The sequence below is a fragment of the Anguilla rostrata genome, chromosome 12 (assembly GCF_018555375.3).
Source record: "Anguilla rostrata isolate EN2019 chromosome 12, ASM1855537v3, whole genome shotgun sequence".
NCBI lineage: Eukaryota > Metazoa > Chordata > Actinopteri > Anguilliformes > Anguillidae > Anguilla > Anguilla rostrata.
This window is the reverse complement of record NC_057944.1, coordinates 15881927-15904565: the sequence shown is the minus strand read 5'-3', so window position 1 is coordinate 15904565 and position 22639 is coordinate 15881927. Positions and strand designations below refer to the sequence as shown.

The 22639-nt window shown below is 49.4% G+C and overlaps 1 protein-coding gene and 1 long non-coding RNA gene across 4 annotated transcripts in view; one reads left to right on the top strand and one right to left on the bottom strand.

Annotated features, from left to right (window-relative positions):
* The window catches only part of megf6 (multiple EGF like domains 6), a 49566-nt gene that overhangs the window by 14674 nt on the left and 12253 nt on the right, over window positions 1-22639 (top strand). For all 3 annotated transcript variants that reach the window (XM_064302876.1, XM_064302873.1, XM_064302874.1), the window contains exons 5-23: window positions 5759-5881; window positions 8739-8861; window positions 9590-9715; window positions 9990-10112; window positions 10596-10718; window positions 10810-10947; window positions 13353-13475; window positions 13890-14012; window positions 14293-14502; window positions 14647-14778; window positions 15925-16053; window positions 16388-16516; window positions 17378-17512; window positions 17613-17747; window positions 18314-18439; window positions 19124-19255; window positions 19529-19657; window positions 20164-20295; window positions 20912-21040. In XM_064302876.1, the coding sequence (XP_064158946.1) occupies window positions 5759-5881; window positions 8739-8861; window positions 9590-9715; window positions 9990-10112; window positions 10596-10718; window positions 10810-10947; window positions 13353-13475; window positions 13890-14012; window positions 14293-14502; window positions 14647-14778; window positions 15925-16053; window positions 16388-16516; window positions 17378-17512; window positions 17613-17747; window positions 18314-18439; window positions 19124-19255; window positions 19529-19657; window positions 20164-20295; window positions 20912-21040 (2520 nt within the window). The remainder of the gene's footprint in view (window positions 1-5758; window positions 5882-8738; window positions 8862-9589; window positions 9716-9989; window positions 10113-10595; window positions 10719-10809; window positions 10948-13352; window positions 13476-13889; window positions 14013-14292; window positions 14503-14646; window positions 14779-15924; window positions 16054-16387; window positions 16517-17377; window positions 17513-17612; window positions 17748-18313; window positions 18440-19123; window positions 19256-19528; window positions 19658-20163; window positions 20296-20911; window positions 21041-22639) is intronic.
* The window catches only part of LOC135236470 (uncharacterized), a 29671-nt gene continuing 10287 nt past the window's right edge, over window positions 3256-22639 (bottom strand). The window contains exon 2 of the long non-coding RNA XR_010324589.1: window positions 3256-4991. This is a non-coding gene — a long non-coding RNA (uncharacterized LOC135236470). The remainder of the gene's footprint in view (window positions 4992-22639) is intronic.

Below are 22639 nucleotides of genomic sequence, written 5' to 3'. Positions count from 1 at the left end.
TGGATTGCATGACTGTATGAAAGTGTGTGTATGCATGTTTTCTGAATGAATCCAGTCAGGGCTGACCTATGGTTTAACTGCTGTGACAAGAGACTGAAATTCCCCTGATGTGGGTCTAATCCATTCTGCAGTAGCCAACTAGCAGATAGCAGCACACTGTGGTAAGAAGAATGCAGTTCACAATGGAAATAGTTCTCTTTCCCCACGAAATACAATTCATTCCAACCTACGGTTCTAATTTCTACATCATAAAGAAAGGAATTATGCAAAGGCGGCAGTTTCTCTTTCAGATGCAGAACACTCTGAGAGTCAGTGGTGCATGGTGTGCTGCTACTGGCTGCAAAGACAAAAGGGGAGTGGCCTGCTGTCCAGTGAAGTATGGCTGCAACCTCCCCTGAGCCGGTGATTTATTGTGCGGTCAGCACTTCAAACGAGAGTCTTCTGGGGAAGGAAAAGAGAAGACCCTGGGGGGCGGGCTCAAACCGGCCCAAGATAGAACAGGTAGTGTCGATGACACTTAATGAGGCTAACAGGAAGAACATCTGCGAAGCAATGTCTTCCACAGAAATACTGAAGCCTAAAACAAAAGCAAGTCATGCACAGTGCTGCTTTACATGGTCTTTTCTTAGCATTGACAGAGGCAGTACAGGCACAATGGCGGCAGTTGATTTTTTAAAAGTATAAACGACACGACGGTTAGAATGGCCTTGCAGCGTAAATAGGATGGTTCAGCACAGCTCAGAACAGACATGAGTGCTGTCACACCTGACCTGACAGGCCCAGAGCCCTCCAACAAAGTGGAGCAGGACCACAGTGCCTGCATTCTGACACTCCCGTTTGGAAAAACCCTTGGGTCGTAACCTTGATCGCCCTGCCCTGTCTACCAGCGACTTTCCTGGGTGTCGTAATCCACTCGAGAAAGGAGGGCGAACACACAGGCAGGAACCGACTGCGGTGCGATCTGAGGCCTCCGGGCTATATGTGCCTGTAACACCCCCACCTCTCTCTGAGGACCCAGACCCTGAGGGACCAGACCCTGAAGGAACAGACCCTGAGGGATCTCGTTAGTGACATCATCTCAGCAGAGCTCACCTCTGTAAAGTAATGCAGCCGCACGCTGTGATGAAACTGGCCACTACGGCCTACAGCAGTGTGTGCTCCTCAAGCAGTTATTCATCTGCTTAAATATATTAAATATTTCACAGCAACAAAATGCTAGAAATGACAGCAAAGGATTTGAAGTGCAGACACTTGGGTTATGGTTTATAAATGAGCGGTGGAATGCCCCGGCCTCTAAGTTCATTAGCCGCACTGTTAACCTGGATTCGGTGCGGCGAGCTTCAGAGGAATTAAACTTTTGACTTCCTTCCTGGACCAACGAGCCCCTCCTGCCTAGGGGGCTGATCGGTATGCAGATACTAATGAAATGCTCTGGAAAACAAACCCTAGTCACCGCTCCTCTCCAGAGTTTTTATGTTTTCGGGAAAAGCCATTAACTACCTATCTATCCCTTTCTGCTATTAAGACCTCATTAGTCTTCTGTCTTCAGCCAACTGTCTAATTGGATCAAAGACCCCATCTCTGCGAGACGGGTCACAGGGTGACGGCGGGCGGGACAGCTGACATCGGAATGAGGAGTTAATGAGAAGGCAGGAGCACAGAGACTGCCCAGGAGTCCTCACACCCACACCTTCAGATGTTTCCCACCGGGCAGTACAGTCACAATGACAGGGCCTGCTTTTGTGCAACGGGGAGAACACCACTGTAATCGCCTAATCGCTAAATTATCTCTGTTCTTCTTCTGACAGGCCTGCAAGTCCTTGGAAGCCAAGTGTGGGTGTGGCCTGCAGTTGTGATGTCACGGCGACCCATCCTTGGTTTCTGAGGCTTTGTGGAATGGCTCACCTTTCCCATCTTATTCCACTTCAGTTCCACCTCTCTGTGCAACTGCGTGTCCAGCAATTGAATGCTGATGTTATAAATTAGACCAAATATTTGTGAAGGTTTATTTTGGACAATGTACTGTGTGTTGGAGAATGTTTATTTTTTGAGAGACTCATTAATATGCAAATTAACTTATTTCTAACTTATTAACTTATTCCCTTTCTATAATTCTGATCTGAGGATCTAGTGTGACCCAGTTTTTGCAATCGAAACCTTTGAAAACAAACCCTGAAACAAAAATAAAAGCCAGACTGCACCATTAGGTGAATGCTTAGATTACAAGATAAAATGCACCATTTTAACAGAGGAAGTATAGCTGGCTGCAGCTCTCACACAGGAGGCAACAGGCGCCTTCACAGATGAATGGTTCTATCCTCAGAGACAGATCTGCCCGTACTCCAACTGGCCTGCTCCATCCTACCCACCACAGCCAACAGTTTAGGTCAGTCCTGGTGGGATGCAGCCCTAACACCGACCGAGCCTATGGGTACCGTATCAAGCTTCCTTCTTCTGGGAACATTGCTTTATTTTGTCCCCCCCCCCCAATTATTCCTCCTGATTCGGAATGCCCAATCGTGTTCACCATTCGTGCTAACTGCTAGAACCCCTGCTATGGTGGACTGACAGCAGTTGAAACCAGCCCAGCTCAGAGGAGGAGAGCGTCCATACTGAGACCGGTCTACTCTCCTTCACAGGAAAACTGATATTAAACACAGCTATACGGCAGGGCCCCTTGCCTATGTTGGAAGTCTGACAATCAATAATTTCAATCTCAGCTCCAGGAGGGAGGTGAGGACTTTCTTATTTCCTGTTCAGAAGTTTTCCTGACTGGGGGGGGAGAGAGCCCAGGCGTAGAGGTACATTGCCGGGCTGTAAATCTGCAGGGACACCTTTATGTTTCTGGCTGCACGCCTGCGTCTGTTCTCTGAAATTGATGGATTTCTTTTATTTTCCTGCTCGCTCTCTTGGCTCCCCCCTAAAACGTTAACCCAGCACGCCTCGCTGATCAGACTTGCTGGTTTAGTGGAATTCCTGAGAAAACTGCAGCTCTTTTTCAGACAAAGGTTTTTGTGAACTGAATTCTTGTTAAGTCAAACGTTTTAAAATGCATTCTGTGTGGAGATATTCGTTTTCTGTTTTTTTTTTTTTTTACTTGGAAAAGTGTGAGTAATGGAGTGAGTAAACACAGCGTTGACCAGTTTCATAGGGCAGGGAGATTGTTCTCCCACAAAAATGGAGAGCATACAGATAAATATAAATGATACATATGGATGATAGAGAAAGCACAAATAAACACAATTTCTTCCAAAGTTCTTTCGATAAAATTAATTTTTGCAGTTGAGGAACGGTTCAATAATCATAATGGTAATGAACAAGCTAAATAATTTAACATCATATTAATTATGTAATTAATAATGCAAACATTGCATGCAAATGTTGTACACACATTAGACATGATCCTGACTGAAAGAGCAGAGTGCTTTCAGATCACACCAAGCCCTTTCTCTGCATCAGTGATGGCTTGTGCCGGGTCATGTCTGGGTAATGCATTTTTACAGAACTCTTTGTTGGTGACGCATTAGTTGAGCTGCTGTGCAGAGAATGGGGGTGCGGAGCTAGAGACTGGCCAATTACATTTAGCTCACTAATACGGTGTAGGAGCACACAGGGTGAATAAGCAATTTGGAAGCCATTTAAGACCATATGAATTATCGATAAACATGAAAGCAGCTTTCATGCCTGACTTAGTAGAACACAGCAATATAAGAATTCAACTGGATGTTTCTATGGCTTTAGGTAATGAACTGAACAAAAATAGCAACAATTAACTTTTTAATCTCATTTGTTTACTTATATGTCTAAAGTTGATCAATAGTAATATTTGCATACGGCTGTACAGAAAATAATTATACTTAAGAGCTTCACCTCGAGTGCTATAAAAATCCTGAATGCATTATGAACGTTTGTTGTTTTTGGTCGTTCGCTCATAACCTCCCAAATGAATCGCTGGATCACACACGTCTTCTGTGTCATAACCTGCCCTGTGTTATTTCTGCTGTCTTACAGTAAGAACTCTGGAAGTCATCTCCTCATGCAAAGACAGTACAGTAATTTATCCTGGCAGGACAGTTTACGAGCTGAGTTTTTTTCACCAGTCTCATCCTGTTCTTGGCATCTCCGGTTGAACATTTGGCTTGTCTCATCACCACAGGCGGCTGTTCTGCAGTCATTTCCATTGTCTCCAAGCTATTGTGACGACTTTAGTATTCACAGTTTTTCTCCAGTTCGCTTGGCATTAATTGTCCTGAAATATCTCTGAGAATTTCTCTCAGAAACACCTGGGGAATTTTTCTACCCTTTCTCCCATGTACATAAACAACATTTGTGGAAATCTGGCATGTCGGTGTGTCAATTGACTGCACAGAACTAAGGTTTTTAATTCACGACTCCTGGCTAAATCAATTTTCACTGTGACTTGGAAAACAAAATGTGAGTGATGGAGTGAGCTGTCGACGGTGGCCCCCATGAACACTGTGTTGATTAAGTACAGTCATGGCGAATTAAAAAAAAAAAAAGTGCTCTATTATTTACACAGTGACTGTAAATATCTGAATATACGCTGAGCCTGCTCGTAGATATCAGTACATTGAGAATGATCATTGAAATAGCAAGGCTATCGCCATCTTTGTATTCAGAGACATATGTTTGCCTCTGTTACCAGCTGTGTCACAGGCCTGCAAATATTGTTACCCACTTGTCTCTCAAGTAGAGAGATGCCTACTGCGTGCTGAGCTGGTGAATCTGCTTCTGCTTCTGATTGTGCAGCCTCTGTGCTTACTGTGCATCTCAGATTACAGCCTGGTTACCAACAGCCATGCTGTAAGGCCTGATACAGGGGGTGAACAAAGCTAACCTTCTGTCATCCACAGTCACATGACCAGCGGTTGGCCTCCGGTTCGTCCTGGACACTGGGCCTCTTTGCTGCTCTTCGTCCGAATCATCGTTGATATTCTGACCCGTTCAGATGTCAAATCCGCACAAACAACCTGAAAGAGAGGGTGCAATTTATTATTTTGTTTCCTCACTGCGCTGAGCTGGTAAACTTGTCAGAAAGTCCATCAGGGACAGACAAAGGCCCACATTAACTGTAACCACACCAGCCTGACGATTCAGTCCCACACAGGGACGGAGGGTATGTTCTGGAATTACAAAAAGAGCACTGCAAAGGTTCAGTTTTAGGGCTCAGTCAAGTGTGGCCATAAAAGTGCTCAAGAGTTAGCCCTGCCACTGAAAAATCCTCCTGGTGCCTCTAAGTTCCACCCAATTCAAATGCAAACCGCAGCATTAGCGCCAGGCTCGCCTTTGGTGCTGCATTGTAGTGCTTCATGTTTTATGACCTCAGCGGAGGGTCAGAGTGCTCGAGCGCCTGAAACCCTCTCCCCTCCCCGAGCACATGTGACCGCTCCACAGCAGGGCCATATTTACGGCACGACCCGTGCTCTAATGGCCTCCTCTCCTGGGTCTGCTGGTCATTACCAGATCACTTTTATTATGGCCTATAACGTTTGCGAGACGGCGGGGAAGGCCATACCCAGGAGCCCAGAGTACACAGAACAAAGGCCATGAAAGCTTACATCCTGAAGGAGGGGTAGATACGTTCTGCTCTCGACAAACAGGGAAAGGAGGGGAAGGCCGAGCAGCACTTTCAGTTAGAAAGAAACACAGGTACTTGATTGGCCAAAGTTTGATGGGTTTGCTTTACGCCCTTTTTTGGTGTGGGTGCCCGTGTGACTCTGTCCTTCTCCCCCTGCAGATGTGAATGAGTGTGCGGCTGAGAACGGAGGCTGTGAGGGCCAGTGCTGCAACACCATCGGCAGCTTCTACTGCAAGTGTCCCGAGGGCCAGCGGCTGGGCCAGGACGGCAAAGCCTGCCAGGGTAAGGAGGTGGGGTCAGGGACAGGGACCTCTATCCCATGATCCTCTGGGAGGTCTCTCACAGTAGTCACAGTTGATGGAGGTGTTTTCACAGTGGCACATTCATAGACACTTCATACAGACTCCTTACAGCACAGTGATATGTGTTATTCCTCCCACCCTACGTATAACCACATGCCAATGTGTGTGACCACCCTCCTTGCTTGTATCAGTAACCCCATGGTGCATTGTGCGGTGCCTGAAGCCTGAGAAACAGCATTCAGAATTTGCTGTGTTGGCTTTGTGTGCCGAGGTCCAGTTGCCTACAGGGACAGCAGGTTGTAACTGGTTTAAACAGGTGCCCTGACCCAGGAAACAGTGAGTGTCACTGCAAACACAGGTGCAGGAAGAGGGATAGCTCAAACTCGGGGCGTCTGAGGAACATCTGATCTTCACACAAAGCACTCTGCTCCTAGGGTAACCTGGGTAACTCAAGATAAGCATTAGATTTTTCAAGAATGCGGCCTTGCTTCCTCTGTCTCCCTGCGAACGGCGGTAATGACAGAGGTCACCTTGGAGGGTGAGGGGAGCGCAGCCGGGGTTGTGCGCTTCCTCACACAGCCGCCTGTGACCTGCGAGAGACCCGACCGTGCGGCCCCGTCCGCCTCTCAGCGCGCGGGGTCGCCGCGGTGTCACCGCTTAATGCGCTAACCACATGCGCGCTGCTCCCACCCCGGCTCGGCCTCCGCGGGGACAGGCAGACACGAAACAGGCGGCCTGACGTGAAAGAGAGCCTTTGTGCCCCTCGGTGAGCCCTCCTCACGCAGGAAACACACAGTACGGCGCCTCTCCGCACCTCCAGCCCTACTGCACGCACACTGTGGCTACTACCAAACACCCAAACAAGCGCAGCGATGTTCAAGCAGCCCGTGATACTGGATATCCCAGCATCGCTCACGCTCCCTCTGAAGCTCAACACCTCACAGGTCTTTCCCACAGAACCGCAAACTGGAACCGGGTTTGAATGGGGGGTGAGGGGAATGACTCCAGTACACAGCTTGACCTGCAAGACTTAATTATGGAATATATGAACCGGCCTTTCACATGACCGTTGCATTCTTGAGCATTTTGTTTAATTAAAATTGAAATTTGGTCAAAATTGCATCTGAATATTGTCAGTCTGGTGTCTACATCACACAGGGGTGTTCTGTAATGTTATTCTGACCATAAACATAACTAAACAAACATTGAAAAAACAATGCAAACGTGCTTCCTGTTCAACCTTTTAAATCACAGTTGACATGATGCAGTGGTTTGGATAACCGTTTAAAATTAAAAACCTCCAAATCCTTTAAAACAAATATTGTCTCTGATTTTGTGATGCCAGCACCAAAAATAGTACTAATTTAAGGACAGCTGTTTTCTTCTCTGAAGCAGTTGTGTCCAGTCAGTTGAAAGGTGTTGTAGGACGATGGAGAATATTTTTTTCCCACTGGAAAACAGCTTTCAGTCATAAATGCAAGTCTCACGAAAGAGTTGCTGAAGGTGCAGTTCTGGAAGATGGAGCTGACCCGTGACTGGGCATGCTGCTTGGCTGAGAGCAGGCATGACTGGCTGTAACCCTGGATACCCGGTGCCTGGATGGAAGACCTTTCTCCAGGCAGTGGCTTGGAAAGCATTCCAGCTCTGTGACCCTGCTTTTCAGCAGCTGGCTCTGTGTTAATTAAAGAGAAGGAAATTAGCACCAGAGCTCTGTGAGCGGGGTAGGTGGGGGTCACAGGGGGAATGAGTCGGGGGTAGCTGGGGAGTGCTGAGCTCATCTTCTCAACACGCAAAGACGGCAGAGTTGCGTCCGGACATACAGGAAGAGCACGGACAGCAGGCTGGTTCTGATGTGTTCCCCAGATGTGAAGTTTACTGTCATTACCCATGGAGGACTTTCACAATCCATGGCTCTGTAGCACTCAGGTCCCCTCCGGGGCTGGAGGTTGGGTGACAGTTGGTGGCGGTAGCTGGGGCTCTCCCAGCAGCTCCTTGGAGACTGGCTGCATTTACAATACTTCCCCAGGGGAGGGCGCACTTCCTCATTTTCCCTTCCTCATAGTGGATACGGACCACACTGTTGTCATTGTTTACCATGAAGAAAATAGTTCTTTCATAAGCAAACAGGGGCATGTCTAATGGGGAAATGTGTGTAGTTGCGAATATTAGAGAGTTACTGTTAATGGGTGCCTTAACTGCCCTGTGTCAAAGCGGGACGTGAAAACATAAAGCGCCAATAAACATCACATCTTCAGATTCAGGGCGTGAACTCCAGGAGGTCTTCCAGGAAAATAAACAGGCTTTCATCAGCCTGCAAAAATGCTCCACAGCACCGACCGCAAACAAGTGCGCACGTGCGGCTGAGCCTTTTACGGCACTGAGCACGGATATGTGTGACACGGTAATAGCGAACAGGCCCCCAAAATGTCTTCTTTTCTGTAACTCCTCAGAAAATAGTGCCTTTGTGCAGCAGGATGAACTGGTCTTTCGTATTTTATTTCTGTTCCAACAGAGAACAAAGAGGAAAGAGGCATTTTTCTTAATAATTGATGGCTGTAAAACATTTAATACTGCGGTGGTTGTAAACAGCCTTCTCTGTGCCCCTGGCAGGAGTAAGAGAGCGCACACACCTGAACGCTACGTCATCTTGTGTGAGGTCATGCCTTTCTCTGCTGCGCGAGGTGTGCCTGTCTCTGGGAAGAGGAAGATGAAGAATATCTTATAACGAAGAGCGAGGTCCTGACTGCAGACATCTCTCTCCTTCTCCCTCTCTCTCACTCTCTCTCTTTCCCTCTCTCCCTCTCTCCCTCTCTCTCTCTCTCGCCCCCTCCACGTAGATGTGGACGAGTGTGAGGAGCTGAACGGAGGCTGTCAGCAGACCTGTGTGAACACGGCTGGGTCGTTCTACTGCGAGTGCAGCGAAGGCTTCCGCCAGCACACAGACGGGCGCACGTGTATCAGTGAGCAACCGTCCCACCAGCCCCAACAAATCAACCAACAACAGTTCCATCAGCTTGTGTCCAACAGAGCACATTCTACCAGTCACAAGCGTTAGTACAGTTTAAAAAAGCTAGACATGCAACTCAAGGTGAAAACACTTCCATCCTGGTGCCCTGCTCCCAAATCAACAGGCACGGTAAGGAGAGCCAGGCCGAGGGGGCACCAGAGGGGGAGCAGTGGGGCACGTGTCCACTGAACACCAGGAGTGTGGCATCTGCTCAAAGCATTACAGCCGCTTCCTATGAATCACAGAGTTGCTCTTAATTTTTTCCAGTCTCTGAGGAAATTGTGTGGTGGGAAGACAGTGGGTGCCTAAGGTGGGGAGGGGGGGGGCATAATTAGTGAGTCTGCTGAAGTCATCACTATATTTAGAATCCCTTCCTCGGTTACAGTGCGTTTCATCACGTTTCTCATTATGGTGCCCCTATAGGAGGCAGCTCTGACTTCCTAATTCACCACATCAACATATTACTGTGTTAAAACAACAATATCCATTTACGATATGTGATCACATGCACTCCTGAGCATCCTACATGGAACAGAAAACCACCTCATTCTCCAACAGAACAGGGGGGTGGGGGGGTTCCAAGAAAAGTAAAGATCATCCTGTGCACCTGTACTAGGAACAATACCCCCCCCCATTTCCCCTGCTATTTTTGCTGATGTGCTCCTGCCTGTTCCCTCACAGCGGTGAGCTCCTGCTCGGTGAAAAATGGCGGCTGCGAGCACAGGTGTGTGGACATGGGTAACGACCACTACAAGTGTGAATGCCGGCGGAACTACCAGCTCAAGAGAGACGGCAAGCACTGCGAGCGTGAGTGCTCCCCTAATCCTCCATCTTCTGACCCCCCTTAGTGACTAGAGCACAGCCCCTCAAACCCGGGCTGGAGACCACTCAGCTGCATTTCTAATGCATTCAAAATGCATTCAAAACAAGCTGCAAAGAAACCACTCTTGTCTGGTTACAGTGTGGCATGGAGAGTGTGTGGGGAAATAGTACAGTAAATCATAATGGTTGCTTAATGTGGGCATTGTGTTCAGGCGGGTAGCTGACTGTCCTCTCCCCTTCTCTCGTGGGGACGCTGCAGTGAAGGACCCCTGTGTGCACAGGAACGGAGACTGTGCCCAGCACTGCAGCAGTGAGGACGGGCTGGCAGTGTGCAGCTGCAGGGCTGGCTACAGACTGGCTACTGACCGCAAAGGCTGCGAAGGTACACACACACGCACGCACACACACACACACTCTCTCTCTCTCTCTAAAGCCAGGTTTCACAGGTTTCATACTCATTAGCTCTTCTTTTAAAAGTGGGTGAAAACGCCTTGTTAGTGATTTTTTTAGTGAACTGCACACCAGCCCCTTTAGACGACACAGCTGCATAGGAGCTTCGCTCCCTGGCACATCGCACTGATCCTTTTTCACCTCATACAAGGGGACATTTCACCATGAAGTATTTTTATCAAGGCAACACGTAAACACTTAGCTTTAATTGGGGGCTAAGCAGTTAAACCATTTAGCTTAATAGTTGTTTATACTCTCTGACTACAACACTTGAGCATAAACATCCAGCGTCCAGGAGATTAAAAGCAGGACTTAGCGTGACTCTGCTGGGTTCCTGCCCTGGTGTTAGCTGGGGGGGGGGGGGGGGGGGGCGCGTCTGCGGGGTCACGCCTGTCTGACCGTAGCTCTTTCACAGACGTGGACGAGTGCCGCTCCGGGCAGGCCCGATGTGCACACCGCTGCGTCAACGTCCCGGGGTCCTTCACCTGTGTCTGCAACCCCGGGTTCGAGCTGGGAGCCGACGGGAAGCAGTGCTACCGTGAGTACGCGCCCCGGCCGCGAGGCGGTGCTCCAGCGCGCGATGCCGCCGCTGCCAGGTCTCAGGGCCCGCCTGTCGCTCTGCCCCTCAGGCATCGAGATGGAGATCATCAACAGCTGCGAGAGGAACAACGGCGGCTGCTCCCATCACTGCGAGCACACCACCAACGGCCCCCTCTGCTCCTGCAACCACGGCTACCAGCTCACCCGCGACAGGAAGAACTGCGTAGGTGTGTGACCCCCCCTGTTCCATAATCTGTACATGCATGCATGCAAGCGTATGTGCAAGAGTGCGTGCAGGAGTACGTGATGGTGTGTATATATGTGCATGTGTTAAAGTGCATGTGTGCAAGCACAAGTATGTGACCTTTAGTGCATGTGTAGGAGTGCACACGCGTGCATGTGAGTATGAGTGCATGTGCGAGACACTGAGCACGTGTGTGAGACTATGTGTATGTGTGTGAGACTTTGTGTATGTGTGCGGGACTGTGTGTATGTGTGCGGGACTATGTGTATGTGTGCGGGACTATGTGTATGTGTGTGGGACTATGTGGATGTGTGTGGGACTATGTGGATGTGTGCGGGACTATGTGGATGTGTGCGGGACTATGTGTATGTGTGTGGGACTATGTGTATGTGTGTGGGACTATGTGTATGTGTGCAGGACTATGTGTATGTGTGTGGGACTATGTGTATGTGTGTGGGACTATGTGTATGTGTGTGAGACTATGTGTATGTGTGTGAGACTATGTGTATGTGTGTGAGACTATGTGTATGTGTGTGAGACTATGTGTATGTGTGTGAGACTATGTGTATGTGTGTGAGACTATGTGTATGTGTGGGGACTATGTGTATGTGTGTGGACTATGTGTATGTGTGTGAGACTATGTGTATGTGTGTGAGACTATGTGTATGTGTGTGAGACTATGTGTATGTGTGTGGACTATGTGTATGTGTGTGGGACTATGTGTATGTTGTGGGACTATGTGTATGTGTGTGAGACTATGTGTATGTGTGAGACTATGTGTATGTGTGTGAGGACTATGTGTATGTGTGCGGGACTATGTGTATGTGTGAGGACTATGTGTATGTGTGTGGGACTATGTGTATGTGTGTGAGACTATGTGTGATGCTGTGGTGGGGACTATGTGTATGTGTGCGGACTATGTGTATGTGTGCGAGACTATGTGTATGTGTGGGACTATGTGTATGTGTGCAGGACTATGTGTATGTGTGTGAGACTATGTGTATGTGTGTGAGACTATGTGTATGTGTGTGAGACTATGTGTATGTGTGTGAGACTATGTGTATGTGTGTGAGACTATGTGTATGTGTGTGAGACTATGTGTATGTGTGTGGGACTGTGTGTATGTGTGTGAGACTGTGTGTATGTGTGTGGGACTATGTGTATGTGTGTGAGACTGTGTGTATGTGTGTGAGACTATGTGTATGTGTGTGGGACTATGTGTATGTGTGTGAGACTATGTGTATGTGTGTGGGACTATGTGTATGTGTGTGAGACTATGTGTATGTGTGTGGGACTATGTGTATGTGTGTGGGACTATGTGTATGTGTGTGAGACTATGTGTATGTGTGTGGGACTATGTGTATGTGTGTGAGACTATGTGTATGTGTGCAGGACTGTGTGTATGTGTGCGGGACTATGTGTATGTGTGTGAGACTATGTGTATGTGTGTGGGACTATGTGTATGTGTGTGAGACTATGTGTATGTATGCGTGCAGGACTGTGTATGTGTGCGGGACTGTGTGTATGTGTGCGGGACTGTGTGTATGTGTGCGGGACTGTGTGTATGTGTGCGGGACTGTGTGTATGTGTGCGGGACTGTGTGTATGTGTGCGGGACTGTGTGTATGTGTGCGGGACTTTGTGTATGTGTGCGGGACTATGTGTATGTGTGCGGGACTATGTGTATGTGTGCGGGACTGTGTGAGTGTGTGGGACTGTGTGTATGGGTGGGGACTTTGTGTATGTGTGCGGGACTATGTGTATGTGTGCGGGACTGTGTGTACGTGTGCGGGACTATGTGTATGTGTGCGGGACTATGTGTATGTGTGCGGGACTTTGTGTATGTGTGCGGGACTATGTGTATGTGTGCGGGACTGTGTGTACGTGTGCGGGACTGTGTGTATGTGTGTGAGACTATGTGGATGCGTGTGAGACTCTGTGCAGGTGTGTGAGACTCTGTGCAGGTGTGTGAGACTCTGTGCAGGTGTGTGAGACTCTGTGCAGGCGTGTGAGACTCTGTGCAGGCGTGTGAGACTCTGTGCAGGTGTGTGAGACTCTGTGCAGGTGTGTGAGACTCTGTGCATGCGTGTGGGACTCTGTGCAGGTGTGTGAGACTCTGTGCAGGCGTGTGAGACTCTATGCAGGTGTGTGACTCTGTGCAGGTGTGTGAGACTCTGTGCAGGTGTGTGAGACTCTGTGCATGCGTGTGGGACTCTGTGCAGGTGTGTGAGACTCTGTGCAGGCGTGTGAGACTCTGTGCAGGTGTGTGAGACTCTGTGCAGGTGTGTGAGACTCTGTGCAGGTGTGTGAGACTCTGTGCAGGTGTGTGAGGTCACACGCGTGAGGCGGGTTCTCTCAAAGTGAACGCTGCGTTCTGCTTGCCCTGCAGACAGTGATGAGTGTGAGAGCGGAGAGGCCTGCTGCAGCCAGTACTGCAAGAACTACCCCGGGGGGTACGAGTGCAGCTGCAGGGCGGGGTACAGGCTCAGCACCGATGGCTGTGGCTGCGACGGTGAGGAGACCCCCCCCCCCCCCCTCAGGAAGCCCAAACACCCCCACCTCCCTCACCACCTTTCAAACCACAGACACGCCACACTCATCTCCTTCAGAACACAGCGCTAGCCATTCACTCCCAGACCAGTACTGTGCCCGCTTATCTATTTACAGAGCCATATAAAACATCTCCCATGGATCCATAAAAACACATCAGCACATGAATACATGTTGTAAAGAAATCCTGTCCTGGACCATCGGAGGCACATCCTGCGCTCTGAAAAACGAAGACGTTGTTTTTGTGGTTGAAGGCGAAGCGCCACTAAAGATGCTTTACGGCGTCCGGGCAGCAAGGAGACGTTTGGGAGGGCTGCGTAGCTCTCTCAGGAAGCTGGGATTCGGGGGGGTTGGCTAAGGTGCGCTCCTCTTTCAGATGTGGATGAGTGCTTGGCCGAGAGCTCTGGCTGTGACCACGTCTGTGTGAACACCCTGGGGAGCTTTGAGTGCCTCTGCCAAGGGGGGTTCCGCCTGGACTACGACCAGCGCTCGTGTGTCCGTGAGTACTGGAGGAGGAGGAGGAGGAGGTCTGGGGGTCAGTTTGGGGCAGTTTGGTGGTCACACAGCCCAGGCCGAAGGACTGAGGGGTGGGTGTGGGTCCACAGGGCTGGGAGAGTGTGTTTCATGGTTCTCATCAAGGGCGAAAATGCAGATCTACCATCTCTAGATCTAGAAGCACTAGAGTGTATGAGAACGCCTTAAAATACCAAATCAGAGAGTGCGAGGCATTGCAAACCTGTCATGTCCGATAGACTCTAAACCCGGCCTTCTACGTCCAGCTCTTTACGGCAGCGAATCGGTCGAAGACGAGGAAGACGAGGAGGAGGAGGAGGAAGATCTGGAGGTGGTGAGACTGCCTGGCCTGCTGTTCCGCAGGCCGCCGCAGCTCCTGCACTACACCGCCGCCCTGCACTCCCCCTTCAGCGGCAAGGACGGGGGCGGGCCCCGGCAGCACCTGCGGGGGGAGCTGTCGCTCGCCAGCCGCATCGGTGAGGCTACGGTCATTCACTGCTTTACCATCCCAGCTCCTGTGTTAGGAACTCAAACCGACTGTGTGTATGTATGTTTGTGTGTGTACGCATGTGTGTATGCATGTTTGTGTTTGTGTATGTATCCATGTTCGTGTCCCTCAGTGTGTCTGGATGACACCTTCGGTGACGACTGCAGCCTGACTTGTGGGGACTGTGAAAACGGGGCAGTGTGTAATCCAGACAGGAATGGCTGCGACTGCTCACCCGGATGGACCGGCATCATCTGCAATCAGAGTGAGGGCTCCTGCATTAAGGCCTGTGGGCACTGGGTGCCCACTGCATCAGCACTACATTATCATCATATCCCTACTGCATAAACACTGCGCCTGTAATTACATCAGCACTGCGTACCCGCTGCACCTACATAAAGTGTCCACCCATCACCACTGCACACTCTTCCCCTGTGGGTGCCACTGCACCACCACTCAACACAGTCATTACATCCCAGCTGTGTCAGCACAACACAATCAGTATACTCTCACTGCATCACTGCTGGCCTTCCCCAAATCACGCGTTGCTCATCATCACAGCCATCGGCAGCTACTGATGGAAATCATTCCTGTAATGTAGGATCGTTTGAGCACTAAATGGCTGGTAAAGATCAGAGAGAGCTGGAGGGGGTGAGCCAGAGGCCAGAGTTCTGCTTGCTCAGGGTTCAGATAAACCAAAGTGCCTCATAAATATCAGGCAAAACCCGCCTCGTGAGGCAGTGATGTCTCTGTTGGAGGATGCGGGGATAAGAACACACCACCTGGAGCACAGAGTACAGGTGTGCAGCAGGAAACCAGTGTTCTTAAACTGACATGCTGACTATTGAACTTTTTTTCAAAAATGATGCAATTGCGCCAGTTAGAAATTAGAGATGTCTATTAAAAATCCGCCTTTATCAATCCTGGTTATGTGCTCTCAAGATTTTCATTTTCAGGCCAAACGAAACACTTCATCACATATTTACACAAATAATGAGCCAGGCTGTCTTGCTTTTCATCCCTCAAATATTGGGCTGTTCTCTTTTTATGTCGTAAGCCGTGTTCATTAGAGAAATTACCAGTACATCTGTATACAAGTAACTGAGCTCACAGCAAAATTTGTAATGTGGCGTGCATCTGATAACCATCCGATGGGTAATGTAAGAAGTGTGTACGTACTCTGACTCCATCTTTCTCACTCTCATCCATTCTTCTCCCTGTCATCTCCTCCTCAACTTTCTCTTTCTCTATTACAATGCCTCTTTCTCCACCTCCCTGTTTGTCTGTCCTCCATCTCCTCTTTTCCTGCTTTCTTATCCGCTCCTCTCTCTCCCTTCTCTACCTCCCCCTCTCTCGTCCAATCCCCACGCCCCTCCATCTCTCCCCCCTGCGCCCCCCTCTCTCTGCCCAGCCTGTCCACAGGGGACTTTTGGCCCCTCCTGTAACAGTATCTGTCGGTGTCAGAACGGGGGCTCCTGCGACCCCGTGACCGGAAGGTGCCGCTGTCCCCCGGGGGTCCAGGGGACGCTCTGCGAGGACGGTAGGGGCCCCTTCCCGCCCGCTGCGAGGACGCGCCCAAATCAAACGGCAGGCCGTTGCGGCCCCACCGGGGTCCCCGCAAAGTCCCCCTCATTACCGCCACTGCAGCGGCTGGGCTTTCATTACCGCGGTGACCGCTCCAGACGAGCGCCTGTAAGATCTAACCTGCCTCATGTGCCGTCTGCCTAATTCCCTTTAGAATCCACTCCACTGGCATCAGCACACACATCCTGACCACTCCAGCAGGGAGCAGAGGCACGTGCCCTGGGTCAGTGCTGCTGCACGAACTGTTTATACTGTCTGACTCATCCCTGCTCTGCCTGCGTTGTTGACAGGTTGCCCCCAGGGCTATTTTGGGAAAAACTGCCTGCGTAGGTGCAAGTGCCCCAACAATGGGCGCTGCCACAAGCTGTACGGGGCGTGCCTGTGCGCCCCAGGACTGTACGGCCGTTTCTGCCACCTGCGTGAGTAACATAAAGCACACACTACACCTGCACCACCAACATCATCACTTACCTGATCAACATCACACTGCCTCACTCACCTGCTCAACAACACCACACTGCCTCACTTACCTGGTCTTATCAACATCACACTGCCTCACTCACCTGCTCAACAACATCACACTGAATTCCCATATAAAACATAAGAGAATATTGTTACCACTCCATTGATAAAAGTACATTCATTAGGGGGTACATTACCAATACATCACAGCCAAATGGCTCAATTTCATAAACATCACAGCTAGAGGGTGTGTTGCAAATATATTGCCACCAGGGGGCAGACATTACATACATACTGCAGGCAGAGTGCAGAACAAATGTATACGGGTGTCCAAAACCCGTCATCAGCAAAGGCATTATACAAACACTGTTCCTCAACACAGCCTGAAGATGCATTATAGACTCAAAAGTCATCAGACAGGTGGTTTAATCTAACTGTAGATACTTCTATTAACAGAATAAATTCCACTAAGATGTGAAAGTTGAATGTATTACAGAAGAATCCATCATGGTACTGATGGTGTGTGTGTCTGCATGCGTGCGCGTGTGTATGTATGCGTGTGTGCGTACGTACATGCGTGTGTGTGTGTGTGTGTGTGTGTGTGTGTGTGTATGCGTGTGTGCGTACGTACATGCGTGTGTGTGTGTGTGTGTGTATGCGTGTGTGTGTGTATGTATGCGTGTGTGCGTACGTACATGCGTGTGTGCGTACGTACATGCGTGTGTGTGTGTGTGTGTGTCGTGTGTGTGTATGTATGCGTGTGTGGTGTGTGTGTGTGTGTGTGTGTGCGTACGTACATGTGTGTGTGTGTTCCTCAGCTTGTCCGCGGTGGAGCTATGGCGCAGGCTGCTCTGAAGAATGCCCCTGCGTGGTGCAGAACTCTCTGGGCTGCAACGCCACGGACGGGACGTGCACATGCAAGCCTGGTTACCAGGGTAACACCTGCCAGAGAGGTACGCGTCCGGCACAGATGGCGGCTACGTGCGGTTTGGATCTGTTTCCAAAGTCACCAAAGTGCCGGTAACTCTTGAACCTCTCCTTGCTCTGGTGCAGACTGCGACTCGGGGTTCTTTGGCGCCGGATGTGGACAGCGATGTAACTGCACCGTGGAGGCGCAGTGTGATGCCCAGAGCGGCCTCTGCACACTGAGCTGTCCCCCAGGATTCCACGGGGAGCAATGTCACGAAGGTGAACCCCTTTACTTCCTCTACGGCATCCCACAATCCACTCCTCGCTGCCATAAACACAACCACAGTAATACGCTGTTAGTGTTCGTATGCGCATATGTGTTTGTGTTTACAGTATGTTATTTTGTTCATACATTCCTTCTGTTCCTTTTGAAAGCCCTACTTTTTTTCCTCTTGCCTGTGGAAAGTTGTCTTTTCTCCAACTTCAGGGTCCTTGCGCGAAGGGGCCTGAAATATTTAATAACTTTCCTGAGTTTCTGTTTTTACCATAACCCTGTTCCCCAGAAGACCCTTCCGAGATAACGCTCAGGGCTGTTCCAGTGTTAATGCGTTGCGCAGACCTTTTTGGGCTCTGTTCTTAAAGAAGACCAGGGTTCCACACACTGTCCACTCTTTACTGATGGGAAAATGGGCTTCTGAGGTTCCAGGGGAGAAGTAAACCTTAAAACACGCATCTCAGAATATATTTGAAACCTCACACCATGGTGAGTGGAAGTGTTGTCTTGCTGTGTCAGGGGCAGTCTACACACCAGGCTCTCTTCCTCTCTCTCCCTATGTTTGGGTTAGCCTGCGGTGCTGGACGCTTTGGAGAGAACTGCCAGCAGGAGTGTGACTGTGGGGGGGCGTCCTGTGACCCCCACACTGGCCAGTGCATTTGTCCGGCGGGGAAAACCGGGTCCACCTGCCAACAAGGTGAGGATGCTAGCCTCTCGTCTCAGGTGCCCATGACTATGAGATCACTGCAGCTTTGCCTCCCCCATCCTCTGACCTCCATCTTATGTGCCCTGCGTGGGTTCTGTCCCCTCCCCCTTTCTCTCTTTCTCTGCTTTATTTTCATGAAAAATACGTACATACCACCAAAGCATATGAAAAACACTGCATCAGAAAATGGTTAAAAGAGAAAGAAAATCAATAAGTACAGCTTGCACTTTATCCGTCTCCATTCTTATCCTCTTTCTATTTTATCTCTCTCCGTCTCATTCCTTCCCCCCCTCTCTCCCTTCCAGCAACAGCTTTGGAAGTAATAGCAGAGCTCTCTCAGACAGATTAAGTTTCCGTACAGTCACAGCGGTTGCTGTGTTGGAGTGGGCCAGATGACCCGGTGATAACACGGAGGTCCTTTCTGCAGCGTGGCCAGAATTAAGATATAACTGTCAGAATGGGATTTGGCCTAATGACTCCAACAGGACCGTGGAATACACCTGGACCGCCCGAAACCATTCAGGGGCAAAAGAGTCCAACAGAAAAAGCCAAAACATGTTTGCCTTCAGGTCCTGTTGAGGTTAAAACAGCAGACGGTTATCTCAGTGCCTTTAAATATACTGAAGTTCCTCAGGTTAAACATGACTTTCTCCTCCATCTCCTGCCTCTCCACAGACTGCCCTGAAGGATTCTGGGGTGTCAACTGCCAGCTGCCCTGTGCCCCCTGTGGGAATGGGGGGTCCTGCAATAGACAGACGGGCCTCTGTGACTGTGCTCCTGGCTTCACTGGAAAGTACTGCCACAACGGTGAGACAGACATTCAGCACGTGCTGGCCTCCAGAACAAAGAACCACATCACCACTGCCTGTAACTCCACTGCCTGTGAATAGGATGTTTTATAAGGGCAATGCCTCTGTCCTTCTGTCCCTCAGATTTCTGTGTTTCTGTCCTTCATATTCATATAAATTATGGCTTCAGAAGCAGCTGTTTTACACTCAGACAGGCACTGAGTGCAGAGCTCATTCGGAGCAGGCTGGTCTCTAACTCAAACCCCTCGCACCCTCGCCCCTCACGCTGCAGCTTGTCCCGCTGGGCGTCACGGGCAGGACTGCGCGCACCCGTGCACCTGCCACCCCGACGCCCGCTGCGACCCTGTGACTGGGGAGTGCTCCTGTCCCCCCGGGCGTACGGGCCACGACTGCAACACCTGTGAGCTCCGCCCCTTTTCCACACCTCTGCCGCCTCCGGGCATCACCGCTTCGCTCTACAACCACACCTTGCGCTACAACCCTCAATTACGTTATCAACTTCACCCAATGCCATATGAACTGGCTTTGCAACTAGTATAGAGCTCTTTTATCCAGTACTTGTACAAATATAGTACCACACAATATGTAACAACCACAAAAAAGGGTGCAGAAGACACCCTGGCACATTGGAACAACTCATTTCATAGTCCATAAGAGCAATCATGAAGCTCCACTAAGATGCATTATTCTTTTATCAGCTTTACTGCTGGTGAGCATACACTTCACCCAGCTCATATAGACTAATATAATATAGACCTAATACAGACCTATATTTCCTCACCCACAATACTTCACACAAATGTGTTCATACCTGCTTCACACAAAACATTTCGCATGCACTTGTTTCACCCAAATCCATAATCAAGTGCACCCCATCTGCGTGTGCCCCTGTCTCTTGTTCCACAGTATGTGAGGAGGGGTACTGGGGCATAGCGTGTGCCCGGCCGTGCCAGTGTGCCAACAGTGCCCTGGCGTGCGATCCTGTGAGCGGGCAGTGTGCGTGTGAGGCGGGGTTCGCCGGGGACCACTGTGAGCAGAGTAAGAGCCGCCATCTCGCGCCCGCCGTGCGCGCCAGCCTAGAGGTGCCACGCCCTGCATGCCCGCTGGCTATTTAGACCACAGCCTGGAGAGGCTTCCACTTCCTCACTGCACCTGCGCCAGAGTCAAAGGATCTAACTTTATTGTGCATAGGGCCATTTACAATTACAAGTAGCATATTGCAGTAGATATTATAAATGGGAATGAATAAAAAAGACTAATTTACTGCCCTTGTGGGGGCAAAAACTGTAAAGTTATTCCCCAATCACTTTAGGAATCACTTTAAGCAACTGTGCTGAACTTCTGTAAAACAGCAAGGCTTGCAAAAAAAGAAAAAAACTAAGCCTGCTAAGAATTTTAAAGCTCTGGTCATAAACAGATATCGAAATAGATAAGTAATCAAAAAAATAATTAAGTCAAGGTCCTCAACAGGCAGATGCCTGGAGTTACTGTAGTTGAGAACACAGTATGTAGAGAAACACCGCCATCTACAGGCAAAGCTCTGTATCTGTCAGGTTTTAGAGCACAACCCCCAAAAAAGGTTAAATTGGATACGTGTGTGTGTTTATGTGTCGTTTCATAATGGAATCCTACACTTCCCATGACCCTCTCTCAGAGTGTCCCGAGGGCAGGTTTGGGCAGGGCTGTGAGCTGGCTTGTCAGTGTGAGAATGGGGCCAGCTGTGATCATGTGAGCGGAGCCTGCACCTGCTTGGCTGGCTGGGCCGGGACTTACTGCGAGAGAGGTGAGTCACACACCTGTGCATCTCACACTGGAGTTGAACTACACACCTGTGCATCCCACACTGGAGTTAAACTACACACCTGTACATCTCACACTGGAGTTAAACTACACACCTGTGCATCTCACACTGGAGTTGAACTACACACCTGTGCATCCCACACTGGAGTTAAACTACACACCTGTACATCTCACACTGGAGTTAAACTACACACCTGTGCATCCCACACTGGAGTTAAACTACACACCTGTACATCTCACACTGGAGTTAAACTACACACCTGTGCATCTCACACTGGAGTTGAACTACACACCTGTGCATCCCACACTGGAGTTAAACTACACACCTGTACATCTCACACTGGAGTTAAACTACACACCTGTGCATCCCACACTGGAGTTAAACTACACACCTGTACATCTCACACTGGAGTTAAACTACACACCTGTGCATCCCACACTGGAGTTAAACTACACACCTGTACATCTCACACTGGAGTTAAACTACACACCTGTACATCCCACACTGGGGTAAATCTACACACCTGTACCTACATCTCACACTGGGGTAAATCTACACACCTGTGCATCTCACACTGGGGTAAATCTACACACCTGTACATCTCACACTGGAGTAAAACTACACACCTCTACATCCCACACTAGAGTTAAACTACACACCTGTACATCTCACACTGGGGTAAATCTACACACCTGTACATCCCACACTGGAGTTAAACTACACACCTGTGCATCCCACACTGGGGTAAATCTACACACCTGTGCATCTCACACTGGGGTAAATCTACACACCTGTGCATCTCACACTGGAGTTAATCTACACACCTGTGCATCTCACACTGGGGTAAATCTACACACCTGTGCATCTCACACTGGAGTAAAACTACACACCGGTACATCTCACACTGGAGTAAAACTACACACCTGTACATCCCACACTGGGGTAAAACTACACACCTGTGCATCCCACACTGGGGTAAATCTACACACCTGTGCATCTCACACTGGAGTAAAACTACACACCTGTGCATCTCACGCTGGAGTAAAACTACACACCTGTGCATCCCACGCTGGGGTAAAACTACACACCTGTGCATCTCACACTGGAGTTAAACTACACACCTGTAGCCTACATCTCATACTGGAGTAAAACTACACACCTCTACATCTCACACTGGAGTTAAGATATACACCTGTACATCTCACACTGGAGTAAAACTACACACCTGTACATCTCACACTGGAGTTAAACTACACACCTGTAGCCTACATCTCATACTGTAGTAAAACTACACACCTGTACATCTCACACTGGAGTTAAACTACACACCTGCACATATCACACTGTAGTAAAACTACACACCTGTACATCTCACACTGGAGTTAAACTACACACCTGTACACCTCACACTGGAGTTAAACTGCACACCTCTACATCTCACACTGGAGTTAAACTACACACTCATACACTTCATAACAGGATAAAGGTCTCACTTAAAAAGTAGAGTAAATTAGTAGGAAATGGGTTTTTATGGCACCGCAGAAGGTCATATATTCTAATCCCAGGAGTGTTTCCAGGATT